The 20,488-nt window shown below is 40.0% G+C and overlaps 2 protein-coding genes across 5 annotated transcripts; both read right to left on the bottom strand.

The window, feature by feature from the left end:
- Nucleotides 1-1,525: 1,525 nt before the first annotated feature.
- Nucleotides 1,526-3,126, bottom strand: LOC125248786 (splicing regulatory glutamine/lysine-rich protein 1-like). Its single transcript, XM_048160902.1, has 4 exons — nucleotides 2,790-3,126; nucleotides 2,599-2,717; nucleotides 2,162-2,398; nucleotides 1,526-1,842 (listed from the first exon to the last, which is right to left on the bottom strand). The coding sequence occupies exons 1-4, from the start codon at nucleotides 2,926-2,928 to the stop codon at nucleotides 1,837-1,839; spliced, it is 501 nt and encodes a 166-aa protein (XP_048016859.1). The 5' UTR covers nucleotides 2,929-3,126; the 3' UTR covers nucleotides 1,526-1,836.
- Nucleotides 3,127-7,385: 4,259 nt separating this feature from the next.
- On the bottom strand, nucleotides 7,386-19,824 carry sidt2 (SID1 transmembrane family, member 2). 4 transcript variants are annotated; one of them, XM_048160896.1, is made up of 29 exons: nucleotides 19,595-19,824; nucleotides 19,051-19,258; nucleotides 18,848-18,969; nucleotides 18,026-18,190; nucleotides 17,714-17,759; nucleotides 15,997-16,098; nucleotides 15,834-15,917; nucleotides 15,624-15,723; nucleotides 15,471-15,536; nucleotides 15,301-15,394; nucleotides 15,162-15,217; nucleotides 15,018-15,029; nucleotides 13,462-13,500; nucleotides 13,306-13,383; nucleotides 13,132-13,188; nucleotides 12,751-12,866; nucleotides 12,595-12,668; nucleotides 12,375-12,441; nucleotides 12,210-12,283; nucleotides 11,791-11,914; nucleotides 11,352-11,469; nucleotides 11,078-11,214; nucleotides 9,084-9,192; nucleotides 8,915-8,991; nucleotides 8,700-8,746; nucleotides 8,497-8,602; nucleotides 8,228-8,338; nucleotides 7,996-8,109; nucleotides 7,386-7,918 (listed from the first exon to the last, which is right to left on the bottom strand). In XM_048160896.1, the coding sequence occupies exons 1-29, from the start codon at nucleotides 19,807-19,809 to the stop codon at nucleotides 7,856-7,858; spliced, it is 2,781 nt and encodes a 926-aa protein (XP_048016853.1). In that variant the 5' UTR covers nucleotides 19,810-19,824; the 3' UTR covers nucleotides 7,386-7,855. The 4 variants fall into 4 exon arrangements, with proteins under 4 accessions (XP_048016853.1, XP_048016855.1, XP_048016854.1 ...); XM_048160898.1 differs by lacking the exon at nucleotides 13,132-13,188; XM_048160897.1 differs by lacking the exon at nucleotides 15,018-15,029.
- Nucleotides 19,825-20,488: the final 664 nt, after the last annotated feature.

The raw sequence follows: 20,488 nt of genomic DNA, 5'->3' as shown, positions 1-20,488 counted from the left end.
TAGTTTGATAATATTTTTATTTAATATTTTGTATTTTTACTGGATTTTATGGTACTAAATTATATTTATGGAATAGTTATGATCCATTTATCACCCCTGAAAATGAAATTTCCAACTTAAATCTTGAATCTTTGGAGCAACAGACTGAAGTTTGGTCTCTTTTTAAAGGCAACACTTGGCAGATTATTGCTGAAGTCAGAAACATTAAAAAGTTAAACTAAAAAAGTTATAGAAGTTTAAGTTTATTATTATGAAAAATGCACAAAAATATTATTATTGTTATTGTTAATATTATATTGTAATATTGTTAATATTAATATTGTTATATGAAATATATATTTTCCAAAACACATTTTATTTTAAAACTCTAGAAAGAGAAAATAAAAAAGAGAAAATCAAAAGCCATAAATCTAAACAAGTTGTGATCCAAATTTGAGGTTGATATCTCAAAAAATGAGCTTTTAGTAAGATATTGTTTGGGCGCAGTACCACACGCTTCCACTAGATGAGATTCATCTCCCATTCATTTCCAATGCGCTCATGTTTCACCATGAACAATACAAGTGACTACTTTTCATGATCATTTAACCTTTTTTTCCACATAGCAAGTGCCAAAACCTTTACCAAATTTCGTACCATTTAAAAAAAAACAATGAATGCATCAAAATCTATCAGAAATACTTTTTTTTTTTTTTTAAATCCCTATAGAAGTGAATGGGTCACTCACACAACAGGTTTCTGCAGGTTTTTCATGCATATATTGTTCAGTATGTTTACACAGATCGCATCTCTCCGTGTGTCTGAATATAGTGCAGTTATTTTGGAAACTCTTATGCGGGTGTGTCTCAAAATGTGAGATATCTGTGCGATAACAACTGCTGGAATGTTGTGTGGGTCAAAAATAAATCACAGCAAACCTTCCCAGGAGTCTGAGCAGAGCCTGAAGAGAAAAGTACCGCCCTAGATAGTGCATCTTTACTCGCTACAACCGTCCAAGTGGATCAACCTGCTGTACGAGCCCTTTATGGAGCCCAACCCAGATGCCTTGCTCATTATGTCTATAATTAATGCTGTTAAATGGAAAAATACTCCCCTCCAATCCAAACGTTTCTCCGCATTCAAATGAGCTGAAATGCAGACGTTAGTAAGCAAGCGATGGCTATTTGATGAATGAAAGAGTCCTTTGATGCGCAAGCTTTGGTGCATGAATATTAATTAGGTTGTGTGATTGGGTGTCAAGAACATGAAAGTGCATATTCATTAGTTAAAGTAATTTGGCGTTCAGGTATCCAGTCAGGTGTGCGTTCGGTCTGTTGGCTTAATCATAATCATATCAAAATTGATTTAGACAACTAGCTTTATGTGTTGTTTATTTGTCTGTAATTTGAGAATTTAAACGCTTTTTATTCTCCATGTAAACTTTCCCTCCAACATTATCAAAAGATTTAAATTATAAAACAAAAATGCACATCATATTATGAATATTAAATCATATAAAATTTTACAAGATGAAGTCCAGGGTGAATATTTCTCATGGTGAGTATGTCACTTTTTTATTGTCAAAAACCTTTTTTACTACCAAAAAAAAAAAAGTTACATGGTGACCACTGGCGGGGCATGTTGTCACATTCTGTGGGATAAGTCACAATGAGAACACGCTCTGTACTGACACTGATATAAGAAAACACATGACATAAATACAGAAAATCAATCCATTTTCAACAATATAATATGTAAAATGTATTACAGACTATTTAGTGTCTCAAAACCTTTACAGGGACATCCTCCCCATGTGACAACTAGCCCCGGTCCGCCTTCTGTCATCAGTCTTCAGCTTCAGTCCTACAAACAGAGAGAGAACAATATTAACTTTTTATTATTAATTATTATTGGTGCCTTGAGTACAGATATGGATAGCGAGTGCTTGTGAATCTACAGAACTGATTTGAGAAACGTGAATCTTCAGGCATATTTTACACAAACCGGTCTGTCTGCATTACTGGGGCGCGTCACTTCACCGCGTGTTTTTACACGTTCAGACGGGTTTACGTTACACATGAGAGTGACGAGCATTGAAATATGATGAATGTGGAAAAGGTTGAATTGTCAAACGAGGCTCAGGCATCAGAATATAGAGTCAGTTCATGGAATCACACGTTACCTCATCACTGGATGAAGACGATGACCTGCGGCCTCGACCGTGTCCGTGTCCGTGTCCATGTCCGTGACCGTGTCCATGACCATGTCCATGTCCCTTTTTGTGTTCTTTATCCTTCTTCTTGTCCTTGTCTTTGCACTTGTCTTTATCTTTGTCTTTGCACTTGTCTTTATCTTTGTCTTTGCACTTGTCCTTGTCTTTCTCTTTCTCTTTCTCCTTCTCCTTTTCTTTGCAATCACTCTGTAAAAACATGCATTATAATGCAGTTATAACATAGTAACTTCTCTTATTTGACGTCATTATTAACCCTCAAGGGCTGAACCACATTTTCAAGCTCTTGATGTGAATCTTCCGGGTTGGGCTCCATTCTCAAGCCGTTTTCCTGCTGTAATCTGATTAGTTTTTAGTATAAAATCAGTATGTTATTAGGATGTTCTCACCTTATCCTTGTCCTTGCACTCTTTGTCCTTTTCTTCTTTGTCTTTATCCTTCTTTCCAAACCCAAAGATTCCCTCCACCTCTTGTCCCTCCTGCTTCTTCACCTCATCTCCTCCAACAGCTGGAGAAGAACACAGTTTCACTTACAGATCATTTCTTTGTTTTCTGATGTATTAATGTTCCTCATGTTTACCTGAGTTCAGATCGAAGTCCATGATGAATGCGTTCTCGAGCTCTGATGTGATGACAGCAGTATTTATCCTCTCATCAGAGCTCCTCCTCTCACACCTGAGCTGTGGAGCAGTTGTTAGGTGTGTATCTGTGAATGACATCAAAGTACCGCGAGAGCGATCATAGCTCCATATGCTTTCGACTCGCTCTCGCGGTACTTTGATGTCATTCACCGAGCGGTCCAGTCGAACACACCTGTTGTTTGTGGGATGACTTGGCTCTTTACTAATTAACCTGGTGTGACATTCGCGCAAGCTGATTGGCTGAAACACAGCCACCGAGGCACGAGGCTGCAGTTTCAGGACCGCAGTTGTTGTTTTTTACTAGTTTATAACATTATAGCTCTTACTGTTCAGTTCTTTATTTGAATTTGGATCATGCATCTCGTCACCTGGACAATCAGTGAAACCTTTTACTGTCCTGCAGCGCAGGTTTGGCTTATGAACTTATGAATAGTGTGAGTATTGTGTTTACAATGAAAAACGTGTTTTTCCATTCTACCTCGCTACTTTTCCATTGATTTAATATGTAAAAGCGCTAGATGGACGTGTTTGACCACTGCACTAGTGTCTAGCACATGATGCGGCGCTCAAGTCACTACAGTGGACAGCTATTCAAAAAGCCATTTTCTTGCGTATGCATGAGTTTTGATGGCATGCCATAGATGCACATCAACCTCTACAGTGGACACTAGTGCATCATCCTATACACTGCCACCTAGTGGCAAGCCGTTGTATGTGTTTGTTTGTTTTTCTCTATACCAAGATGTCCGAAGGCCAGTCAGAAATGCCAAGTTGCTCTGAAATATCCATCCATTCCTTCTATCCTAGGAGGCTCTTGCAGATAAAAAAAAAAAAAAAAAAAAAAAGTTGCAACATCTAAGGAGTCATATCACTGTTACATTTTCCATTTCCTTGTATGTCAGAAAAGTAATCTTATTATATAATGCAGGTTACTTGTAATGCGTTACTTTACCTATTAAGTCAGAAAAGTAATCCAATTACGCAATGCACCTTACTTGTAATGCGATTACTTGTTACGTTAGAAAAGTAATCTAATTACGTAATCCACGTTACTTGTAATGCGTTACTTTACTCATTACATCAGAAAAGTAATCTGATTACATAATGTACGTTACTTGTAATGCGTTACTTTACTCGTTAGGTCAGAAAAGTAATCTGATTACGTAATGCACATAAAAAAGTAATCTGATTACATAATGCATGTTACTTGTAATGCGTTACTTTACTCGTTATGTCAGAAAAGTAATCGAATTACGTAATGCACATTACTTGTAATGCGTTACTTTACTCGTTACGTCAGAAAAGTAATCGAATTATGTAATGCACGTTACTTGTAATACGTTACTTTACTCGTTACGTCAGAAAAGTAATCGGATTACGTAATGCATGTTACTTGTAATCCGTAACTTTACTCGTTACGTCAGAAAAGTAATCTGATTACGTAATGCACATTACTTGTAATACGTTACTTTACTCGTTACGTCAGAAAAGTAATCGGATTACGTAATGCATGTTACTTGTAATCCGTAACTTTACTCGTTACGTCAGAAAAGTAATCTGATTACATAATGCATGTTACTTGTAATACGTTACTTTACTCGTTACGTCAGAAAAGTAATCTGATTACATAATGCACATTACTTGTAATACGTTACTTTACTCGTTACGTCAGAAAAGTAATCGGATTACGTAATGCATGTTACTTGTAATCCGTAACTTTACTCGTTACGTCAGAAAAGTAATCTGATTACATAATGCATGTTACTTGTAATACGTTACTTTACTTGTTACGTCAGAAAAGTAATCTGATTACATAATGCACATTACTTGTAATACGTTACTTTACTCGTTACGTCAGAAAAGTAATCGGATTACGTAATGCATGTTACTTGTAATCCGTAACTTTACTCGTTACGTCAGAAAAGTAATCTGATTACATAATGCACGTTACTTGTAATACGTTACTTTACTCGTTACGTCAGAAAAGTAATCGGATTACGTAATGCATGTTACTTGTAATCCGTAACTTTACTCGTTACGTCAGAAAAGTAATCTGATTACATAATGCACATTACTTGTAATACGTTACTTTACTCGTTACGTCAGAAAAGTAATCGGATTACGTAATGCATGTTACTTGTAATCCGTAACTTTACTCGTTACGTCAGAAAAGTAATCTGATTACATAATGCACATTACTTGTAATACGTTACTTTACTCGTTACGTCAGAAAAGTAATCGGATTACGTAATGCATGTTACTTGTAATCCGTAACTTTACTCGTTACGTCAGAAAAGTAATCTGATTACATAATGCATGTTACTTGTAATACGTTACTTTACTCGTTACGTCAGAAAAGTAATCGGATTACGTAATGCATGTTACTTGTAATCCGTAACTTTACTCGTTACGTCAGAAAAGTAATCTGATTACATAATGCATGTTACTTGTAATACGTTACTTTACTCGTTACGTCAGAAAAGTAATCGGATTACGTAATGCATGTTACTTGTAATCCGTAACTTTACTCGTTACGTCAGAAAAGTAATCTGATTACATAATGCACATTACTTGTAATACGTTACTTTACTCGTTACGTCAGAAAAGTAATCGGATTACGTAATGCATGTTACTTGTAATCCGTAACTTTACTCGTTACGTCAGAAAAGTAATCTGATTACATAATGCATGTTACTTGTAATACGTTACTTTACTCGTTACGTCAGAAAAGTAATCGGATTACGTAATGCATGTTACTTGTAATCCGTAACTTTACTCGTTTCGTCAGAAAAGTAATCTGATTACGTAATGCACATTACTTGTAATGCGTAACTTTTCTCGTTAGGTCAGAAAAGTAATCTGATTACTGATTATGTAAAAAAAAATCTGATTACATAATGCACGTTACTTGTTACGTCAGAAAAGTAATTTGATTACATAATGCATGTTACTTGTAATGTGTAACTTTACTCGTTACGTCAGAAAAGTAATTTGATTACATAATGCATGTTACTTGTAATGTGTAACTTTACTCGTTATGTCAGAAAAGTAATCGAATTATGTAATGCACATAACTTGTAATGCGTTACTTTACTAGTTACATCAGAAAAGTAATCTGATTATGTAATGCACATTACTTGTAATGCGTTACTTTACTAGTTACATCAGAAAAGTAATCTGATTATGTAATGCACATTACTTGTAATGCGTTACTTTACTCGTTAGGTCAGAAAAGTAATCGGATTACGTAATGCATGTTACTTGTAATCCGTAACTTTACTCGTTACATCAGAAAAGTAATCTGATTACGTAATGCACATTACTTGTAATGCGTTACTTTACTCGTTACATCAGAAAAGTAATCGGATTACGTAATGCACATTACTTGTAATGCGTAACTTTTCTCGTTAGGTCAGAAAAGTAATCTGATTACTGATTATGTAAAAAAAATCTGATTACATAATGCACGTTACTTGTTACATCAGAAAAGTAATCGAATTACGTAATGCACATTACTCGTTACGTCAGAAAAGTAATTTGATTACATAATGCATGTTACTTGTAATGTGTAACTTTTCTCGTTACGTCAGAAAAGTAATCGAATTACATAATGCACATTACTCGTTACGTCAGAAAAGTAATTTGATTACATAATGCACGTTACTTGTTACGTCAGAAAAGTAATCGAATTACGTAATGCACATTACTCGTTACGTCAGAAAAGTAATTTGATTACATAATGCACGTTACTTGTTACATCAGAAAAGTAATCGAATTACGTAATGCACATTACTCGTTACGTCAGAAAAGTAATTTGATTACATAATGCATGTTACTTGTAATGCGTTACTTTACTCGTTATGTCAGAAAAGTAATCCGATTACGTAATGCACGTTACTTGTCATGCATTATATCAGAAAAATTATCTGATTAATTCGAATACATAATGCATGTTACTTGTAGTGTGTAACTTTACATCAGAAAAGTAATGATTATGTAATGCACGTTACTTGTAATGTGTTACCCCCAACACTGCTCATTTCAGATGAGATTGAAAACACCTGATCTGTATCTATGTTCAAAAAGTGAATAAATGGATTATAACTACTGCATAAATATAATTTAGTACCACAAAATTCCCTAAAAATACAAATTATTAAATAAAAACATTGAACTAAAATATAGTACATTCAATTAATTTAAATAAAAAAACATTTTTGGTCATTTTTGACCATCATGCAAGCTGCACCAAAGGGTTGAAGATCTCGAGTGTTTAAAGCAGCAGAAAACAAAACGGCAGCGCACCCGTATGATAAACAGAACAGGCCTTAAAGGAAAGTTCACCCTAAAATGAAAATGAAGTCATCATTTATTCAGCCTGCTAAGTGATGACTTCATTTTATTATCCCTTTAACTCTTGCACTCCTGTTTTTGTTTGATTCGTTTAGAGATTAAAACAGTCGTGTTGTAGCAGCACAGAATCATCAGGTTTCCGGTCCACCGTCATCATGAAGTAAAACACAGATGTACACCACTGAAAACAACCGTAAAAAGTCTTTATTCAGTAATCATTCCATTTGTACTCTGTAAAAACAAGATCTGTAATTTTTCAGACAGTGCAAAGTTAATTTTCTCAGAATCGTCATTAGATCATTGAAGCAGCTCGGCTCGGATTTACAGTCAGAACCACACGGTCCACAGACGCAGAAGGCCACAGACGGACACAAACGCCAAGAAAAACAAACGCTATACCGTTACAAAACTGCATCGAGATTCGCAGGGCAGGTCTGAAGCGATTAGCATGGTTACCACGGTGATGAGGGGAGGAGCTCTGGCAGTTTGACTGGCACAATCACTGTCCTATCAGCATTAGTTCCTGTATGAGGCTCCTCCCACATCAGTCTCTGACTGGCAGGATATTCAGGCAGTGAGGCCTCTCATTGGTGGACGCCTCTGGTGCTGCTCTGTGATTGGCTAATCCAGAGGCTCCATCAATATCTGTCCATCAGAAGACGTATATTTTGTCTCTTTGAACCGTGTCGAGGTCGTCGTCCATAGTGAGCAGAACCTGAGACAGACACACACACAGACAGGTGTTTATTATGTTCAGTTGTCTCGTTTGGCTTTGACTGATGTTTGACTCACCAGGAAGGATCCGAACATGGCGATGGACGACAGGAAGTGCCAGATATCGTGATCGTCGAAGAAGGAGAGCAGGATACACTCACGGTTGTGCTCGCGAGACTCGGCCGGAGTTTTCTGGAGACAGAGTTTGAGTCTGATCAACATGACTGAGTACAGGTAACACACTACTGACACACACTAGAGGTGAAGGGTCATGTGTGTATGAGTGTGTGTGTGTGTGTGTGAGACTCACCTGCCATGTACTGAGACCCTGAAAGAAGAAGAACAGAGCGAAGCCCCAGACCACTGCGGTGAACAGGATACACACCAGAGCCAGACACTGGATACGCTCACCGCTGCGCAGCTACACACACACACACACACACACACACACACACACACGCACAAAGATCAGAATGAGACTAACACACTAATTCGCCTGATCTGAAGACCCCTGCAGTGGGATGTCATGACCACAGGAAGTAGTATCACTATGTGATGATGTCATAATCAGAGCGGCACCTTCATTATGATGTAAAAGGCGAAATACAGCAGCAGGTTACAGATGGCGATGGCCAGCAGGTACGAGGCGAAGTCATTGGGTCGTTTGATGAGGCCGTATGCCGCCCTGCAAACACACACACACACACACACACACACACACGGGTCATGCGTGCGCTCGTATCCATGTGAGCGAGAGATGATGGTGATGCAGCGTAACTCACAGTGACCAGTTCACAATGTTTCCCATCACCAGCAGAACCATCCGATCCTACAGACAAACACACACACACACGTCAGATTTACTGAGATAGCTGCATGCATGTGTGTGTGAGTGTGTGTGTGCGTGTGTGTGTGTGTGTGCGTGTGTGTGTGTGTGTGCGTGTGTGTGTGTGTGTGTGCGTGTGTGTGTGTGTGAGAGTGTGTGTGAAGTACTCACGATGTACATGGGTCCACTGCACTGCCGAATACAGTCTGTGTAGATCACATACAAAATCCTGCGCAAGATCCCAGAGTCTGAAACACACACACACACACAGACAGAGTTTAAGGAAAACACACCATCAGCTGCTCCTGCTGAACGTCAGGTGTGTGTGATTGTGACTCACTGAGTCTCCAGCGGCCCATGTAGTAGAGCTGAGTGCTCAGCAGCATTGTGGCCAGGATGTGTATGACAGAGAAAACGATCCAGAACGCTGTATTACCCTTACCAAACACCTGAAACACACACACACACACACAGGTTTGTTAGATCTCATACACATCCAGTGATATTTTCTATGACGTTTGACCCCTAAACAAACCCTCACAGACACCTGTGCACAACACTCGACTGAAATGTACGTCAAATTTATTTGTACAATCTCTTTTCACAATACACACTGACTATGTTTACATGAACCCTCATCATGTGATTATGAGATTTAGGAAATATTGTGATTAAACTGTACCTCATGTAAACACAGTGCTGCCATCAAACTGATGAGATTGAGCTCATATAATCCTACCCACAGTATACCATAACTGCAATAAATTATGTGTGTGTGTGTGTGTGTGTGTGTGTGTGTGTGTGTGTGTGTGTGTGTGTGTGTGTGTGTGTGTGTGTGTGTGTGTGTGTGTGTGTGTGTGTGTGTGAGTATTGTGGAGAGGTGAGGTGTCTAAATCACAATGTGCTCTTTGATACCAATCTTTCATTTGAAAGTCATGTTTCTAGTATCTGTAAAACCGCCTTCTTCCATCTAAAAAATATATCTAAATTACGACATATGCTCTCAATGACAAATGCGGAACAGTTGGTTCATGCATTCATGACCTCAAGACTAGATTATTGTAACGCTCTACTGGGTGGTTGTTCTGCTCGGCTTTTAAACAGACTACAGTTGGTCCAAAATGCGGCAGCTAGAGTTCTTACTAGAACCAGAAAGTATGACCATATTAGCCCAGTTCTGTCAACATTACATTGGCTCCCTATTAAACATCGTATAGATTTTAAAATCTTGCTACTTACTTATAAAGCTCTAAATGGTTTAGCTCCCCAATATCTAAGCGAGCTCTTGGTGCATTATAGTCCTTCACGTTTATTGCGATCTCAGAATTCAGGCCAGTTGATAATACCCAGAATATCAAAATCAACTGAAGGCAGCAGATCCTTTTCCTATTTAGCACCTAAACTCTGGAACAATCTTCCTAGCATTGTTCGGGAAGCAGACACACTCTGTCAGTTTAAATCTAGACTAAAAACACATCTCTTTGCTCTTGCATACACATAACACATTATCAATACATTAACATTTTTCAAATCCGTTAAAGGATTGTTACGCTGCAATAATTAGGTCGGCCGGAACCGAGAACATTTCCTATAACACTAGATATACCTGTACATCAGAATAAGAATGGCATCTACGCTAATATCAGTCTCTCTGCTTATCCTGAGGTTTGCCGGGTGCTGGATCCAGGCCGTATCCAGATCAGATGGAGAACCTGTGTCTGGACCTGACTACAACGTAGCCCAGGAGACAATGGGCCTACAGATCCAGTTCTGGCTGCATCTATCATTCAGATTTTTAAATCTCTGTATCCGCTTACATATATTTATATATAATCTATTTTTAATCTCTATAATAAAAATGTATAATTCAGATTTTGATCTCCATATCCATTTACATATATTATATATATCTTCCAAGGGTTTTTTTCCCTCCTAGGACTTTTTTCCCACGCTGGGTTTTCTCCTAGGGGGTTTTTTCCACCCCTGGGAGTCAGCCGACATTGGCTTAATGTAGCACCATCTTGTATATGTTACATATTACCACGCTTGTTTGTACAGCTTATTTTTAACCACTTCCCTTTTTTTCTGTGCTTCTAATATGTAAAGCTGCTTTGAAACAATTACCAATTGTAAAAGCGCTATATAAATAAAATTGACTTGACTTGACTTGACAACATCTAGCTACTGGCGTGCCTCAGGGCTCGGTGCTGGGACCGCTTCTCTTCTCCATCTACATGTCATCACTAGGATCTGTCGTTCAGAAACATGGTTTTTCTTATCACTGCTGTGTGTGTGTGTGTGTGTGTGTGTGTGTGTGTGTGTGTGTGTGCTCACCACCCCCAGCACAGAGAAGAATATGACCGCAGCCAGACATGCGTAAGCGGAGTACGCGCTGGCGTTGATGTCCGGGTGTCTCTTCTGATACAGCTTCAACATACACAATCCAGCAATCATATACATGAACGACGTGTCTGAAACACACAAATGACGTGAAATTAGATCAGGAATTCCTAAACTTAAAATAAAAATATTTACTTTCCCCCCTAAGATCGATCTCAGCAGCATCAGGATCGAGGTCACTGACGTACATGAACATCTTCACACTCACCGAACTGAAAGTTGGTGTAGTTTGGACAGACGTGGTAGCAGGCGCTGAGAAGCCCCTCCATCATCAGAGCAGTGCCCATCGCGTAATACAAGCCGAAGTGCTTCGGGATACCACACTCCTGAACACACACACACACACGCTCAAAACAGAACATACTCCTGCACTAGTAGAAATAGTTTGTGTTCACACTGAAAACTCGTGCACTTAAACACCCGGATGATGCTCTTAATTGACCGTAAAAACTAAGTGTGGACACATCTGGAGTGGGCGTGGCTACCAGACTCTGATGTTGAATGACACAATGACCTTATAGCACATATGAGTGTGTGTAGTGTGCAGTGCTCCTCTGTGTGTTTCATGTGCAGATAATGGAGTCCGGCTGAAGTTCTGCAGGGCTTATGAAGCACAGTCGGTGGATCAGATGCTCTCTGCTGCTCACCAGCGCCGTGTTCTCGTTGCGTTCAAGCGCGCGGTTATGAAGGATGTCCCTCTGCAGGACGATGAGCAGGAAGAGCAGCCCCAGCATCACATAACCCAGGTTACTCAGGATGTTGTTGAAGGAACTGAAAACATCACAACGTTCATTATAAGATGCATTCTGATTTTTATCGTTCATCAGCTGGAAAAAACGCTCTTGAAAGTGATTACAATGAGATCGTTCTTCTTATGGGTGGGCCATGTGACCAAAACCTTGACACTACATCATCGCTGCGATACATAAGCTCTAGTTCCTCTGTGTGTTCTTATTCTTTTACTGTCAGAGCAATTATTAAAACTCATGCTTTTAGATTGATTAGTTTCCACTAATTTATTTAAAATGTCTGAAGAATGCACACACACACACACACACACACACACCTTAGAGCTCCGAGAGGGTGTGCACACAGGAAGTTGTAATAGCAGATGTCTTGGTTTCCTGTGACGTTTACAACCTGTCAGAAAATAAAGAAATTATAATAGTTATCATCAAGTCCAATCAAGACTGAACACACACAACATGAGACACGAGGAGAGATTTCGTACCGTCTGATAGGTGATGACCAGCTGAATGACAGGAAGAGCGTAAAACACTGCGATCGTAGCGATGTTCCTACGGAGAAAACACACACACACACACACCATTGGAGTCACCATATGTAAAACAAACACATACACCTGTACTGTGTGTGTGTGTGTGTGTGTGTGTGTGTGTGTGTGTGTGTGTGTGTGTGTGTGTGTGTGTGTGTGTGTGTGTGTGACTCACCAGAAGTAGATCTGGTATTTCTTGCTGAGGATGCGTTTGTCTTTTCGAGCGAGATCAGAGACGCACAGGAACTTCTGTGAAAGAGAGAGAAACACAGTGAGTAAATAAACACACACACACACACACACGTCCTGTGTTTCTCTACAGTTCACACACCTTAGTGCGGACAATGTTTTTGTCCGAGTCGATGTCGGCCAGCGTGTCGTAATCGTCCTCTTCCACTGAACTCAAAGACTCCTGCCGGCTGCGGGCGACGCTCTCCAGAGATCGATCTGACACACACGGAGAACAAGCGGTCAGTGCGTTTCAGACTGACCGTCACTGAATGAACTCCTGCTGTAGATGCTGACGTCACTCAATCATTCATTAAACGTCTCATCAGCAAATACTCATTTAAATAAGAATCATTTCAAACAATCAGAGAAATTATCATTTCATATTTCTCAGGACATCAAACCAATATTTGTTTTGATTTTGGACGGGGTGGGATTTCATAAGGACGTGCTGATTGGCTGATTTATAAAGTGGGCGTGTCACCGAAGCGGATGGCTACATGATGAGCTGTGATTAGTCGTCGTTTAAAAGTCTCCGATCCTAAGTGGTAAAAATAAACCAGAACTCAGAAAGCACATCACATTTAGCCAATGAGAGAGGACACTGAACCGCCAATATGAACAGGAACGTGTATATCCCGTGTGTGTGTGTTAGTACCCATGTATCCATAGTTCCCATCGGTGGAGGCTAAACTGTCAGTAACAGCTTCAGAGCTCAGTGTGCTTCCATTATCAGCTGGAGAAACAGACAGACAGATTAAAACACATCTGATGAACAAATAATTCATCCGCATGAAAACTTCCATCAACTCACCAAACGATCCGTATTCATACGGAGACACGGGAGCCTTTCCTGAAACACACACACAGCGGGTTAGACAGATGCTCAGACAGTGTGTGTGGATGTACTATAAAGGCCCTGATATACTCACAGCGAAGTTGGCTTAAAGAGGTCTGAAATACCTTCGCAGCGATATACTGTTAGTGAACATCCTGGCTCCGCCCACATTTATATGAATATGTAAATATGTGCTAAACAACAGATTGCAACAATAGATTTACACCTCAAAGGCGGAGCCTCAGAGCCACACCCACTAGGGCTGGGTATTGACACAGTTTTCACAATTCGATTCGATTACTATTCACATGCTTTTGATTCGATATCGATTATTTTGGATGTAGTATTTCAGTTTCAGCACATGGCAAATTTTCTAGAGGAAATAAATCTCTCAACTAATGCTGTAAACTACACATGAGAGTCAGCTGGTGCTACTGTAATAATACTGAAGGTTAAATTAACTTATTTATACACAAACACTTAAATTACACTCAATGATGTTTTTATTATAAATAAATAATAATAATATTTCTACTCCAATTCGGTTTTTTAAATATAAACATTTAAATCGCGGCTGTCAGAACTGATTTATTCAAACATGCATTAAATATTGAAGAACATTATAATGGATATGTAACGGTGCATAGCTATATTTATCTTTCTAGAGTTCACTTTTCTAGCTGACTAATGAGTTTATGGTCACTGAATATGTTTTTCTGAGGTAAATGTGACGTCACGTGACATTGAAGCTGTTTTATTGAAGTTGAAGCACTGATTGAGCGATTACACGAGACATGATACGGATTTCAGTAAGTTGTACTGTATATTTTAACATCCCTTCAGATGTTCATGTTTATTTCGCTGTAACTGGTATTAAAGCGGAGGAGAGGATGATCACATGCTTCTCTTTAACTGAGGCGCTAAAGCGATCTGTCACGCCACATTAAACAGCGCCAAAGTTTCAAACTCCAGAAACAAACTCCAAATGAACTTCATTTTGGGCTCATTTTGTTCAGAATGACGTCACACCTGCTCGTTTGAAGTATATCAGGGCCTTTACTCCTTCACAGGTTCTGACACACACACTTCAGTTACTCTGACGCCCACACAGACGTTTATGAGCTCTGTTTATTCATATCACACATGCTAAGCAGACTCACTCCTGCATGTAAATGAGACCGTCATGTTCAAAACTAGAAGAGATGGAAAGATTAGTTCCTACTGACATCTAAAGAGGAGCGTGTCTGGGTTAGTTTACAGCAGTGATGTCACAACTACACACACAAACGCTGTGGGAGTGAACATGCAGATCAGAATAATCCTGCAATACCGGAGGAGACCGTTCCCTGGACTCTCCATCACACCTGATTCAAACCTCAAACAAACACTCGAGGAAATATTATCTTTCCAACACTAGAGTCCTAGAAATGAGGTTCTGTAACAACAGCATTGCAGGATTATGACACTCAATAAATGAGTGTTGTGTGTTAGTAACAAACACACACACACACACACACACACACAGATCTTACCCAAGAGAGATGCTAAACACACACAAATATGCAGAAAAGAGAATAAAAGAATAAACACTTCAATAAAGTCACTCAATAAAGATGTCAATAATCTAGATTAATTAATCGTTTACACCTAACTCATACAGGTGTGTGATCAGTTACCTGTCTCTGCAGGTGAGGCGTCAGGGTTTAGAAGCCCCTCCCTCTTCCTGTTCATCCTGGGAAAGACAGAATGTGATTGGCTGTCACTGAATGACTGAACTGAATCGAGACTCTGTCTCTTCTGTCGACAGTGCCGTACCTCTTATTCTCCACACAGGCCACTAGAAACGTGAGCAGATAGAACGACAGGAAGATCCCCAGACAGAAGAGCATGCCCATCACATACACCTCCGCTAGAGAACAGAGACAACGATCAACCAACTGATGGACGAACGACTGAACGAACGTCTAGTGTAGTCCGCAACTCACAGTTAATGGCGGGAGAAACAATCACATCCAGAGTTTTACTGCGGTTCCCGGCGTCCAGCAGCTCATCTGAGGAAACACACACACACACACTCGCCGTCAAACAAGGGTTCTGATTGGCTGCAGCCGTGTAACGGATTGGGTGTAGGAACTAACCGGGTAAGAGCGGGTAGAATCGGAGCGGTCCTCCGCACGCCTCGTCTTCGGTCTTCACCACCACCACCACATAGAAGCTGTTACTGGGGAAATCCTTCCTCTGAAACGCACAGAGCTGTGTGTGTGAGTGTGTGTGTGAGTGTGTGTGTGTGTGTGTGTGAGAGAGTGTGTGTGTGTGTGTGTGTGAGAGAGTGTGTGTGTGTGTGTTACCTGCACTGTGATAGCAGCTGTGGTGGTCATAGTCTGATACATTCCAATAAACGCCACATTATTATCCAGATCATAAACCGGACACTACACAACGAGAGACACACACAGATATGAGCTCAAACTCCTCTGACATCATCTGCGTGTGAATGTGTGTGTTTCTCACCTGGATGTCCTGTATGGACATGACGGAGCAGGGGAAGTTCTTCTGCGAGTTCACCTTCACGATCACTGTGTCCACACCGTCAGGAAACACATACTTGAAGAACTGCACACACACACACACAGTCATTACACTCCAGCATTGTGTGTGTGTGATATCTGTAATAACCCACACTGTCCACTCTGAAAACCCCTGGTCTAAGATGGACCTTGTGTATCTGTGACAGCGACCCCTGCTGGTCAAAATCAACCTTAGTTCAACTATCCTGTGATTATCCCAAATTTCTATATATCCTAATTATTGTTAATATGTAATTCATTTTTCCAGGAGCTCATTGCTTCTACCTTCAGTTAAACTGCTAACAGTGATTGTAAATTAATTGCCTAAATTATTACATTATTTGCTAACTGCATTCTTTAAATTGTAATGTTGACATGCATTCTCTGTAAAGCTGCTTTGAAACGATATGTATTGTGAAAAGCGCTATACAAATAAATGTGAATTGAATTGAATTATGTGGAGCTTAAAGCAATAGTTCACCCGAACAAGCAAGTCAAGTCACCGTTTACCGTCCCTCATGCTGTTCCAAACCTGTATGACTTTCTTTAGGAAGGAGGATCACAAAAGAAGATTTTTCTGTAGAATCTCAGTGTTTTTTGGTGAAATGTGCTCTGATTTTTAGGTGAAGTATAGCTTTAGCTGGATCCTTCAGAGTAATTTTGTTTAATCAAATAAATATTCAATGTATAAAGTAGTGTGAAGCAGAAATAGCTCTTTAAGGTAACAGGTCACCCTGCAATTGTTACCTTAAAGAGCTATTTCTGCTTTATTTAAAACATAAAACTTAGTTTTGTTGGTATAAATTGGTGTATTTAGGTTGGTTCAGTGAGGTTAAATAATATTTTTGACTTGAATAAAATCAGTTAATTTACCATTTTTAGGTTTCCATTTTTTATTCGCCATTCCATGCCCACTTCCACACAAGTTAAAGTGTACATGCTAAATGTATGCAGCAGCAGGACACTGGTCTCCTGTTAGATGGTAAAGTGTGACACCCGTTTGGTTGCCTTCTCTGAATGTAGCAGCAGTGTTCATAATAACACTAAAACACCAGTTCTTGCCATAAAAGAATACTGTTATGGTAAGAAATGGCAAAGCAACCAAAGAGGTGTCGCACTTTACCATCTAACAGGCGATCAAAGTCATTTTGTTTATTCACTATTCCACTATGCCCATTTCCACACTAGTTAAACTGTGCATGCTAAATGAGCTCGTAATTTTTCTTGCACTTCAGTGTTCATTTTTGTTCCCCATTTAACTAAATAAAATGCCATCCATACAAAACCAGACACTAATGCACTTAAAAGCCTTCTATGTGGAGGTCAAAGTTGACTGTTTCATTGAAAATCTTCAGTTGGTTCAACTAAAGTTCCAGTGTTTTTGATTAAGCCAGCTGAACATTTTCAATGCAGCAAGTCAACAGCCATGTTCATCATGACTCTTCTCACAGTCTTCCATTAGAGTCAACAGCATGATGCCTTCATGAACAGAGCCTCAGCTTTAGCTGGATCCTTTATGAGCAGGATGTCAAACACACGCCCGTTTGCACTCTCACACACTGAGGAGATTGACTGACTACTCTGAGATCAGCCCTGCAGCTCTGCAACGCTCACTGATCTGAAATCATTTCTGTGCATCTATAATGAGAAGACATGAACACCTGTGGTTGGGACGGCGTCGCGTTGAAGCTGAATTTCTTGTCTGTCCTGTAGACATAAAGAGAAAGGTGACATTCCTAAAGATGACAACATAATCACTAGTTCTAGTTTGTGAGCTTCATTACATCACAATAGCTGCGTTTGCATCCACTTATTTTAAGCACATTTTGTGATATTGCATTAAAACAAAAAAACCCTTTGCAACTTTGAATGGAAACAGAGCTAACGTGGCCAGCTCTCGATCAGAATAAACTAACTGAATCCGGTCAGATCAGGCGTGTCCGATTATGACTGAACTCTGATCAGTGACTCACTGGAGTGTGAAGCTGTCCACGCGACTGACTCGCAGCTGATAGTGGATCCCTGCACTGGAGAGCGTCGACACGTCCACATAGAAGAACTGTGTCTCTGCCACGGCCTTTGTGGGCGGCTGACACAGCGTCCGTCCCACCTGCGTGTACTGATACTTCCTCTGATACCTGCCGACACACGCGACAAGTCACCACAGTCTGACCACAAACACCTCATGTTAACACTTACACACTCAAATAACACACATTCCTGCTGAAGTGATTAACACAGGCTCACTGTAAACATGTTAAACACACTGTGACACAAATCTGTTTACTGCTTCATTTGAGCCGCTCATGCAAAAACAGAAGTTCATGAGGAACTGAAAGATCAAAGTTCACACTTGAACGAACATATGATAATTTCTGAGTCCAAATGAAACTTTGACAGCTGATTATCATCTGACTCGAGCAGTGGACCGTTTTATATCAGAATAGGAGTTGTGTTAATGGTATATTATATATATATATATATGAAGACTTCAGATGCAAAAGCCTCTAAGTGCAATCTGAAATTTCCTTCTAAAATGAGCATTTTTATCAAGCTTGTATGTTTATGTTCAGTTATTTCACTTTAATAGCAATGAAAATTACTTATTAATTGCCATTAAAGTGAAATTACTGAACATAAACATACGAGCTTGATAAAATGCTCATTTTAGAAGGAAATTTCAGACGACACTTCTATATATATGTATAGAGTCGCTCAAGTGAATTTCCCATGTGCTTCCATACATCACTGCGTTCGTATTATGGGATGTGTTGCTAGGCAACGGCTGTACTCACAGGCCTCTGAGGATGAGGGGAACCTGAAACGACAGAACGGCCTGTTTCTGCCGGACCACAAACAGAACCGGACTCACGGCGCTCTCCGACAGCAGCTCCACCGACACCCGCACGCCCTCCGTCTGAGAGAGAGAGAGAGAGAGAGGTTATTGTGACCGAATCCGTCTGCAGAGATCCGGCCGTCGGTTCTGATGGACTCCTGCCTTGTTTCTGGAGACGGTGTGGTTGTAGGAGTAGATGGTCTGGTTGTCGCTGGTGACCGTGTCGTCATACGTCACGTCGAACTGCGCGTCTCTCTGGATGACCACATTGGTACCGCCCGCCGCCGGACTCCAGCACACCAGCATCAGGACCAGCCATCCCGGAACGCAGCAGAACTCCAGCATGCTGGATCCGTCATCAGCCTGAGATCTGAAACAGAACCAGAACCATTACACTTCAACCGTACATACTTAACGCTGATCCGGAGTGACGTCACTACACCAGCAGAGCTCAAATACACATTAGCACTGAATAATGACGAGTATTTACTGACTGTAAACATGTAAACAAATACAGTGTGACGCAAGAGCCCGACAGATTATAGCTAGTTAACTGATTTCTGCTACATTTACTGTAGTAAAACCGTGTATTAATGACGGCTGTGTATTTATAATACTGCAAAAATATATATAACGTTAGTCAGTAAATAAGCATCATAATAATATCAATAATACCCAGTAGATGAACAGGTGATGAATGACTGACCGTGTCTCGCGCTGCTCCTGAGGTGTTTTAACACAAACACAAACACTGTCAGGGTTAAACTGTAATACAGTGTCTGAGGTGAAATCAGGTGAAATCAGGGTAAACGCGGTCCGGGCCGCGCGCGTCGGTTCTGACCCGCTCGCTCTCGCGCTGTTGTGTTGACGCGCTGACCAACGGCTCTGATCCTGACGAGCGCCGCGTCGCCGTGATGTCATCGCGCACGCGTCATGTGACACTTTCACAACAATGTGTTTTTAAACATTTATATCTATTTAACTTTTACATTTTATTTTATTTATGTCTTATTTTTGTTTATGCACTGTAGCTCCTGACTGTAGTTGTAATTCTTTAAAACAAATAATAATAATAATAAAACAATTATTTACTCAAACTACATCATACACAGAGTTCATAATACACACAATTTAACGATTATTTATTATATGAATCCTCTGAGGGCGGGTTTATACAGCTGAATGACACGTGATATGTGATATATATATATATATATATATATACACACACACACACACACACTGTGCATTACTGTGGATAAATATATGTGTCTCTGATCTGCTGTGGTTTCCTCCAGAAGCTCGTGAAGAGGTTTGATATGATACAGGAAGTCAAGCATGTCACGTTCTGAGATGCTTCTGTCTGATTGGATGAATTGGATGAATTCAGCAATGACGTCAGAGAAACTGAGCTGCGGTGGAACCACCACCTGAGGGCGACACACACACACACGCACACGCTACAGCTTGTGACGTCATTTCCTGTCGTCTCCTCTCTCTTCTGCAGTTCTCCTCCAGAGCAGGATTCAGGTCGAGAGAGGAAACACGTCAAAACTACAGGAATTCATCATCAGTTCATCATCAGAAGTGATTTATATGT

The sequence above is a fragment of the Megalobrama amblycephala genome, linkage group LG16 (genome assembly GCF_018812025.1).
Source record: "Megalobrama amblycephala isolate DHTTF-2021 linkage group LG16, ASM1881202v1, whole genome shotgun sequence".
Lineage (NCBI taxonomy): Eukaryota > Metazoa > Chordata > Actinopteri > Cypriniformes > Xenocyprididae > Megalobrama > Megalobrama amblycephala.
Note: the sequence above shows the minus strand (reverse complement) of the source record. Positions and strands in the feature narration are given on the sequence as shown.

What these genes read in the sequence shown, in the direction of transcription:
- LOC125248786 (XM_048160902.1), bottom strand. Translation starts at nt 2,928, where the DNA reads ATGTCATTCACAGATACACACCTAACAACTGCTCCACAGCTCAGGTGT. An exon ending in GGACTTCGATCTGAACTCAG is followed by an intron (nt 2,718 to 2,789) that starts GTAAACATGAGG and finishes GTTCTTCTCCAG; the next exon opens with CTGTTGGAGGAGATGAGGTG. An exon ending in AGTGCAAGGACAAGGATAAG is followed by an intron (nt 2,399 to 2,598) that starts GTGAGAACATCC and finishes ATGTTTTTACAG; the next exon opens with AGTGATTGCAAAGAAAAGGA.
- sidt2 (XM_048160896.1), bottom strand. Translation starts at nt 19,809, where the DNA reads ATGACATCACGGCGACGCGGCGCTCGTCAGGATCAGAGCCGTTGGTCA. An exon ending in CCCCTCATCCTCAGAGGCCT is followed by an intron (nt 18,191 to 18,847) that starts GTGAGTACAGCC and finishes GTGTGTCGGCAG; the next exon opens with GTATCAGAGGAAGTATCAGT. An exon ending in GCCTGTGTGGAGAATAAGAG is followed by an intron (nt 15,218 to 15,300) that starts GTACGGCACTGT and finishes TGTCTTTCCCAG; the next exon opens with GATGAACAGGAAGAGGGAGG.